General features: G+C 41.8%; 1 protein-coding gene across 2 annotated transcripts; it reads right to left on the minus strand.

Annotated features, from left to right (window-relative positions):
- Window positions 1-1,512: 1,512 nt before the first annotated feature.
- On the minus strand, window positions 1,513-7,862 carry LOC105928077 (troponin T, cardiac muscle isoforms; the record flags this gene model as incomplete). Of its 2 annotated transcripts, XM_036151406.1 has the most annotated exon segments (11): window positions 1,513-1,553; window positions 2,723-2,813; window positions 2,913-3,022; window positions 3,122-3,226; window positions 3,363-3,440; window positions 3,551-3,667; window positions 3,761-3,824; window positions 5,279-5,300; window positions 5,382-5,413; window positions 7,597-7,642; window positions 7,736-7,862. In XM_036151406.1, coding segments are annotated over 10 exon segments (689 nt in total), but the record flags the coding sequence as incomplete, so codon positions are not given.
- Window positions 7,863-9,284: the final 1,422 nt, after the last annotated feature.

A 9,284-nucleotide genomic window follows, 5' to 3' on the forward strand; every position in this document is an offset into this window, starting at 1 on the left:
GGAACCCTCTTGCTGCTGATTGGTCAAACACTTTTTTTTTTTTTGTTTTGTATGGCCTGCATGATTGGCTCAGTGTTGGACGGCAAAGTTACGGCCTGAATCTGCTCACATGTATTCACTTTACAGCCACAAAATTAAATGTGTTTTATTTGGATTTCGTGTGGTGGATCGACACCAATGTGTTTTATATTTTTGGAACACAAAAGTGGGAGAAATATATAGATTTTCAAGTATTTTGTACAAATAAAAATCTGAACATTTTCTTCAAAAAGTGTTTGGATATTTATTTATTTTTTAAGGGTGGTGCACATTCACATTAAGGTTCCTTTACCTATGATTTTCTAAAAAAAAAAAAAAAAAGGGATAGCACCAACAGCCTTCAGAGGTCACGTAATTAAGGGTAAGGATTAAAGGTGAAGAAAAGAAGGACATATCACGCAAAATCCACTTTTCAGCCCTTAAATACATCTTGTTGTGCACTTTGAGTTTCTAGGAAAGCAGACAGTTTACATGTAGTCTATCAAGGAGCTGCATAGATATCTTTATATTATTTTTGGGTCATATCTTTCAAGCCATTCAGGTTAATTTCATGTTTGTTTGTATTTCGTGGAGCAATTTTGTAAGCCAAGTTCAAGGATGCTGAAGCTACCGGTGGATAAGTGAAAAGGTTCGGTTGTTTATTGCGCCGTTGCCAAGCATACTACAACCACGCCCGATCGGGTTGGAGAGGAATGCTCTGCAACCTGGAGGGGGGCGTGGCGTGAAGTGTCTCATATAGATTTAAAGAGACCGCCTCAAAATTAGTTGCTCTCAGAAAGACCTGAAAAATGGGGTAAGAATGGAGGAATGTGGGGGCAAATCAATGAGGGGTTTAGACCAAAGCATTGCAGTTCCACTTTATATGGACCACAACTGAATGATTTCAGGGTGAAAAGGGGAACTAAAAAGCAATATATCTATAATATTTTATTTTAAAAAACAGCCAAGAAGCCAGTGGTGACTCCGGAGGAACTACAAAGGCCCACAGCCCATATGGGAGACTCTGTTTACAGGGTAACTATTGGGGATGTTTTTTTTTCTTTTTCAGGAGGGTAAGGGAACCTTGTCAGAGCAGATAATATAGTTGGATGGAGCTAAATACAGACCAAGCCCAGGAACAAAAACTGTAAGAAGCTGCAAATAGACGTAAAACTAGGAGGGAGGTTCACGTTTCCGCAGGACAATGAATCTGTAATTACAGGGAATGGTGGTCCTACAAAGGAATGACTGCACGCCACATTTTCTAGATTTGTATTTTAAAAAACCATGTGTCCTTTTCTTTCAATTAAATGCCTTGAGGTTACCTACGGCAGCGTGACAAAATGCAAAACAGTAGTTTTCCCTGCCTTCCACTGCTCCTGCCCCGGTTCGGTTGGCTTATTGTAGCAGTGATTGTTTTACTTATTTTTTTTTTTTTTAAATAGGCATAAGAGAATGTGTCATTATTTCCCTAGATCAACAGAATAGACTTACATTTTCTGATGATCGCTGACCCGATTCCTGAGCACTGTGATCTGTGCAAAGAAACATAAAAACAGGCCATAGAAAAATAACACCAAACATCATTTGTCATCTTTTTTATCAATGTCTGATCAAACACCTGCCTCTCTCCCAGTAACCGCTGAAGATACCCTGCAAGGTTAAGCGGGTGTAGACATATTTTATTTTTTCTGTCCCTTCCTTAAATCTACAGAATTACAGTAAAGACAGGAGTTCTTGTTTAACGGCCGAAACAACCCCCGCCAGAGGAATGACAGGTGGAATTTGTCAGCATGTAAGCTCTGCAAAAGGACCTTGAAAAAAACATATTGTAAAAGTCTGTGATTAGACTAAAGAATATAAAAAAAAAAAAAAAAGACATGCAAAGCCTTTCAAACTAAGCATAGCATTTTGTGCAAAAAAACTGTTGGCAAGAAAAAAAAAACACTCTCAGAGAGGCAGATAGACCTCAGGAGAGGCAGAAAATGCATGGTTTAATGCATAAAGCAACAAAACATATGGCCGAAATGAGAAGCGGAATGTTATAGTGTTTATACTTTGCTATGCAATAATATGCACTTATTAAGATAAGATAAGATATACTTTATTAATCTCACAGTGGAGAAAGTCACTTGTCACATCAGCTCAATAATCAAAAGAAGGTGCCAAAAGGAAGTAAAGGTGCATGAGGTATTGCTGTATAAATCAAATTCTGAATTACTTGCTCTATTATCTGAGAGGTAAATCTAACAAGGCATCCCCTAAAGCATACTTCTCTAAATGAAGACTTGCCTAATATTTTGGTCATGTTATGTAGATCTGAATTCATAAAGACTAAATATATAAAGCCACCCTAAAGGTTATGCAGCCCTGAAGTCCAGAAGCCTCAGAAGAGTGTTTCATCAGTCTATGTTTTCCTTTATAACAGAGTATTGTTCAAAAAGGGCATTTTTGCTTTATGTGACTGCTGAAAGATGTCAGTGCGGTGGCTGCAGACTGTTAATGGAGCTGCTTTATCTGCTGGGGATCTCTGGCTGGCTTCCATTAGTGACAACAGAGAATGTGGTTTCGCTGTATTGTACAGAACTTCTGCAGGTGCTTTAAGAGCCTTTCTGGTACTCATCCTGGAATGTGACCGTTCCAAAAACTTTCTTTTGTGTTCACGCACAAGCCACAAGGACTACAAGAATTGCAACAATTTTACCTCATACTTCTGCTTTGTGTGCTTATACTGAAGCTCAAATTTCTCTGCCTCGAGCTGCCGCATCGAGTCCCACAGCTCCTTGGCTTTCTCTCTGTGCGGAGGCCGGAAAATTTAGGTTGAATAAGTTCATTTGTTTGAAACTGGAAGATGAACCGTTATGTCTTTGTGTATGCGAGGCATTTAGCCATACCTCAGTTTGTCCTCCTTCAACTGATCGATGTTCAGCTCCTTGCGGCGATCAGTGAGGATCTTCTTCTTCTTCTCTCGTTCCGTTTGTCTTTTGGCACCCGGCTGTGTTTGCTGGAAATAGATGACCAACGGTAAAGCATTTTCCCCCCACACAGCATGTTGGGTATCTTTACATTTTATTTAGTTTTTTTCCACGGTTGGCAGGCTTACTCCCATGTATCCGGTGAAACTCAGGTTGGACAAAATCATCTTCTTTCTTGCGTCATCGTCTGCCTTCTTCTTGGCTTCTTCGTCCTCTTTTCTCGCTTTCTCTTCCTTATTATTAAAAAAACAAAACCTTTGATCTATGATTGCATTTCAGCTACAAGGATTTCGAGCCAACTCATTACATTTTAAACCCTGTCAGCGGCTGAAAGCCTTTTGCCTGGAAATGTTTTCAGCCTTCACTCACAGCTAGTTTGGCCTGCCGTTCTCGTTCTCTCTCAGCTCGGATCTTCATCTGCTCAGCTCTCTCAGACCTGCGTTTTTCCTAGAAAAAAAAAAAAGATAACGCGGTAGACCCTGAAGAACAGGACGGATCCTTTAAATTTACTATGTTACTATGATTGCTTTGCATCAGAGGAGTTGAAATAAACATACAATGCGATCTGTGAGCACAAGCAGCTCCTCTTCTTCCTTCTTGCGCTTCTCGAAGTGAGCTTCAATCAGCGTGTGCAGCTCAGTCAGATCCTTCTCCATACGCTTCCTGTGGATGTCCTGGAATTCAGGAACGAAATGTTAGCAGAAAACTTATGCAAGCCCAAAACGGCTGGCAGGTCACAGAATGGATCAGTTCTTAGATTAACTCACATCAAAGTCCACTTTTTCCCCATCTGGGATCTTAAGAGGGGCCAAGCCAGGCACGAATGTGGCCCTGAGAGTTAAGGGGGAACATAATGATCTCAGAAGTTCTCTTACTGGGATCCGTGGTGTGAAGTAGCATGCAGAACCTATTTGAACTTTTTATGTTTCGTCATGTTAAAAACCACAAACTTAGATATATTTTATTGGAATTTTAAGCGATAGGCCAACTGAAAAGAGTGCATAATTATGAACTCAAAACAAAAGGATGCATTTAAAACTTTTATATTTCAGCAGACCTAAATGACAACACTGTCGCATGCATTTGTGTTCAGGTCTGTATCTGATGAGCTTATGCAATGTAAACTCAGTATAAATCCAGCTGCGCTTTGAGGTTTTTGAACATACAGGTCCATGGTAAAATGTGTAAAGCAGGATTAGATTCTGAAACAATGTCAATCTTCACCCACGTTCAACATGTACAGTAGGTGACAAAGCAAACACGTACAACACCGTGCTTCAATTAGTTAAGACCAAAATTACAACCGCTGGGCTTGTCTGCAAATACTGCGTATGACTTAAAGCTAACTCCGCATGTCACTGGGGGTGTGGTGGCCTAGTTAGAGCCCTGGAAAGGCTGCAGGTTCCCTCGCTCGAATCCCACAGACTGCAACTCTGAGTCCCCCAGCCCCAGCATGCACCAGGCGCCGCACATTGACGGTCCACTGCTCCCTAAGGGATGGAGTAAATGCAGAGGACAAAATTCACTGGCATGTACAAACCTCTCAATCAGAAATAGTGATGATGATTACGATTGACACAAACATGGCGACGACGGCATTACGCTGTGGGGATGATTTCCTTCAGCAGGGACAGGGAAGCAGGTCTAAGTTAATGGGAGTATGAATAGAGAGCTAAATAATAATAACAATTAAACTTTATCGATCTCACAATGGAGAAATTCACTTCTGCATCTTAACCCATCCCCTAGGGGAGCAGTGGGCTGCAGCTGTGTGGCGCCTGGGGAGCAATCAGGGGTTAAGGGTCTTGCTCAGGGACTGGGGATCGAACCAGGTACTTGCATCCTTCCCTGAGTGCAAGCGCGCTGCTCTAACCACCCTAATAGTGATATTAAATACAGGACAATCCTGCAAAATAAACCTGATAGAGGCTGCAAAGACTTGAAACTAGAGCCGAGGATCACCTTTCAGCAGGGCAAGGACCAGCTTTGAGCTTCAAAGCATAAAATTGGTAAACCAAAAGGATAAAAAATAAAAACTGCAGCTTTAAGAGTGGTTCTATGGCTTTGGCGCCACACCTTTCAGATTTAGGTCATGTGTCATTTTGCTTTTCAGTTGACATTTAGTCGTTCCTTCATGCTTGTTCATCACGTTCGGTTCCTCCCAAAATAAATTAGAAGGTCGGGGTTGTAATATGGCAGAAACTGGAAAGGTTCATGGGGTATGAATCCTTTTTATAAGACACAGTCACTGATTTGTTGAAAAAAATTCTGAGCTCCAGACTTACTTTATCTTGGGCTTTGAATCATCTGTTTATCAGAAAACAAAGTAAGACACAAGAGGGTAAGGTAAAGTTAACAATAAGGATCGGCCACCTGTCAAAGGCTTACCTGTGCCTCCTCCATGTTCCTCTGCAGTGTCTGTTGAAAGATTGGATGAGCAGTAAGTCACGACTTTATGCATATGCAATTTATCAGGTCATGCCTGCGACATACGCCTAATCCTTGGCCGTTGTCTTTGTGACTTCCACTAAGCGCTGCGTGTCAATAACAGCGATGGAGAGGCCTCGGGCAGGTACTGTTGCAGAGAGAGTGTCAGCTAACCCTTTAGTGCTGACCATCACCTGTCAGCTCTGACTGACACGAGACAAAGGCATGTATGCATTTCGCTGTTACGGTCCTGCTAATCCATCTTTAGATGGCTATCACTGGTGATTCATGACTTTTCTCCACCCAAGTCTGTGAGAGATCCTTTGAATTTAAATGGACGGGAAAATGTAAAACCTAAGAGTTTCTAAAACATGACTAGCTAAGTCATCTTAGATAGGAGGGGAAAGAATGTGCGGCGTGTTTAACCTCAGTAACACCGCAGATGTAGCAGAAAACAAGCCTAAATGTGGAGCTATGTTAAAGAACCGCCGCATAATCTCAGCTGCTTAATGTACATTTGTTTTCATGTCTAATTTAATTCTTTATTCAAAGAGTTTTTATTTTCTTGATATTTTTTCTTCTCAGGCAGACGCGGAATGCAATGCACACTGATCTGTGAGATTGTTGTTGTTTCATATCCTAACCCTGCTTTAAAACTTCACCAGAGCTTTAACCACCGACAGTCTGTCGGGCTTCCTGGTCTTCGTGAAGTTTTCTAACAAACCTCTGAGGCCTTCCTAGATTAGCTGGGTTTATCCTAAGATTAACGTCCACACAGTTAGACTCTGTTTGCTAATTAGATGGCTTCTGAAGGCAATTATATAGTGTTATTTATTTAAGGGGATCAAATAAAGGGGTCCAAATATAAATGCAGACAGCACCTTTCAGATCAGTATTTGTCACAATTTTGTTCTACTTTGTAGTGTCTTGAATCCCCCACCATAAATTGTGTTGAGGGGTTCCGGCTGTAACATAATAAAATTAGAAAAGGTTCAACAGATATCAACATTTCTGCAACACACTGTAAGGAGGGTAACTTTTTTTTTTTTTTGTATTTTTGCCTGCAGCTTTTCCAGGGCCTTTAATGTTTTTATAGTTAAAGTGCTGCATTTCGTCAGCTACTCCCATTAAGCTCCTGTTTAGGAAAAAAAAAAAATACCTCAGACATTAAGACCCTCCAGTCACAGAAACTAAACCTGTTTTCACTGCAGAGAAGGTAAGCCAACCTGCATTTAGGAGGATCTCTGAAAGGCAAGAAATGAAAGTGGGCATTGTGCCCCGGCTCCTGCTTCCCCAAGGTCCTCTGTGGAGAACACTGGGTGACCTACATGGCTCAGTAACAACACTGTGCTCCACAAAAGGTGGGGTGACGGGTGCTGCTTCGCTTCAGGAGCAGCCAGGATGCACAGGCAGTGTCCCGCACAGACAGATTTAGAGCTCTGACCATTTATCCATTTCATAGTGACCTTATATGCTCCCTGAGAAATGAAAGAGCAGATCCCCCCCCCCGGGGATGATAACTTGTTTCAGATAAAGCACGCTGGCTCAAAGGGCAAAAGGGTCAACCAGGCACAAAAGCCCAAAGACAGCAGCTGCCTCAGCGGTGGCGCCGAGCGGATGAAAATACTACAACCTGCACGGTGAAACCTGCAGCGGCGCCGAGGCAGCTTGGTGATTTTGAGTCTTTAAATGCAAAGCCCAAGTGTATGAAGTATGATTCCAAGCGACAGAGACAGCAGCCACATATCGGACGATGCAGTTAAAAGCCAACGTGCATTGTTCTAAATAGACGGACTGCAATGTTAAACCGAGAAATATTCCTCTTTGCACAACAGAATTTTGGCATTTCTGTAGCTTGCACATACAATTCAAACAGCTAAAGCGTTTTGAATCCAAATTCGTACATTAGAAGTCCAGCTCCTTTCCAAAGCCGCTGGAAGGAGCACCAGATTTTCTCACGCAGCCGCCTGAATCTGCAGCTTGTAAAATTCCCTTCAGAGTCAAAACGGGAAGACTTATCTGGCTCGTGCGTGGGCTCAGTGAACTGACAGCACCGACGTATGCTCACCTCTGAAAAAATAAAAGAAAGAAGAGAGAAAGATTTGGTCTGAACGGATGCCATCATCAGCGTGTGAAATGGGTTCTCCTGTCCGTTAAAAACAAACAGAGCACTCACTCGTATGTGGCCTCTTCGGTGTCCGACATCTTTAAGGACACAGCACCTACACGCCGTGAAAGTTAGGTTTGGAAGTCTGCGTTTATGGCAGCAACACTGAATCATAAGAACATATCCAGCCTACACTGCTGTAACTCACCCAGTCCTTTTGATTTGTGCTTCAGAGAAGCAGCCAGTGGGGGAATTGTCTACTGTGTTCTTCTCTTTGGGTCCTAAGCTTTTAAACCCAGCAGAGGATCACATGGCAGCAAACAGTCCATGACCACAACTGATGGACGCATACCTACAAACAGATGGTAGATGGGCTTAACAAGAATAGGGGAACATGCGTTCTCCATGGATCCATTGCCTATTTTTACCTTTCCGGGCTTCGGCAACAGATCATAAGATTCTTGCTCTGGAAAAAAAAAAGGTTTCCCCTCTTTCAGGCCGGCCTAACCTGGGCATGTTGCATTTAATCCCTCTAAACCTGCACCTACGTGTACGTGCAAACAAAGGCCTGGCTCAAACCCCTCTGATTCCCGGGCCAGCTAACGTCAATCAACCGCAAAATGCAGTGATTTTGTTGGTAAATTTAAACGCTCTAACCTGCAGTTGCCTCTTGAAAGTGACAGGTCGTGCAAATGTGTCAATGCGCACCATTACCATAAAAACCTCCCAAGGGTTAAAATGAATTACGCATCACGCCCTGTGCGGGCTAGATCTTTTAGCTCTTCGCCTTTAATCTCATCTCTGCCCTCACAAGCAATAACATGTTATCAACAACTGCTGTTATGACCATGCCAAGCCTTTTGACAGTCCCTCTGTTTGCTTTAATGCTGCATTGGACACCACAGTGGGGATTATGACTCAGATGTCTCCTCTGAGTTCAAGCCAAACTGCAACTCTGTTTGTGGAGTTGTCAGGCTGGGAGTTTCCCCTTCGTCCTAAACCTCTCTTTTTTATGCCAAATGTGTTCCTGATTTGAAAACATTTCTCATATTTTGTTTTGGACAAAAACAACTCTAACTCTCAAAAAATAACAAAAGATCAACTTAAAGCTATCCTGAAAAAACAACAACTGTCTTTTTTAAACTAGTTAACCAAGCCAGGGACACTGCTGCAGTTTGCATCCATAAAGCTCGGTGGTTAGAAAGCCCATCCTCTTTTTTTAGATGATTCAATTTGGAAAGAGGGTAAACTTTGATTGCAACCAAATAATAAGATACGCAGCGAAGTTTTTCTAAAATCTGGCTGTTAACTGACTGATATCTGTCACTATAAAAGTGGAGAACACATACTAGTCTAAAAAGCCACAATTAAACATATTAAAACAAAAACATTCCTGTTCCTGGTCTTTAAAACTGGGATGATAATTTCAAGACATTTGGTCATTTGATTTATGGAAACTTCAGTTAAAATGATTAGAAGACCACCCACTATGGGGTTCCATATGGGCCAAATAACTATTGCATGCCTATGTAAGGTGCATATGTAGTATGCTTATGTATTGTAACATGACTATGACTATTACGGTACATAAGCACACTACATAGACACCTGAGATAGAAGACACATAGGTGTGTTGCATTACTTAAGCATGCCACATATGCACCTTTCCTTAGACATATCAAATATTTCTGGCATTAATGGAGGCCCATTTTTTCTACCAGCCATTTTCCTCTGGTTGAAAAAATAATTCCCTTTCT

Source organism: Fundulus heteroclitus, chromosome 20, assembly GCF_011125445.2.
Source record: "Fundulus heteroclitus isolate FHET01 chromosome 20, MU-UCD_Fhet_4.1, whole genome shotgun sequence".
Taxonomy (NCBI): Eukaryota; Metazoa; Chordata; class Actinopteri; order Cyprinodontiformes; family Fundulidae; genus Fundulus; species Fundulus heteroclitus.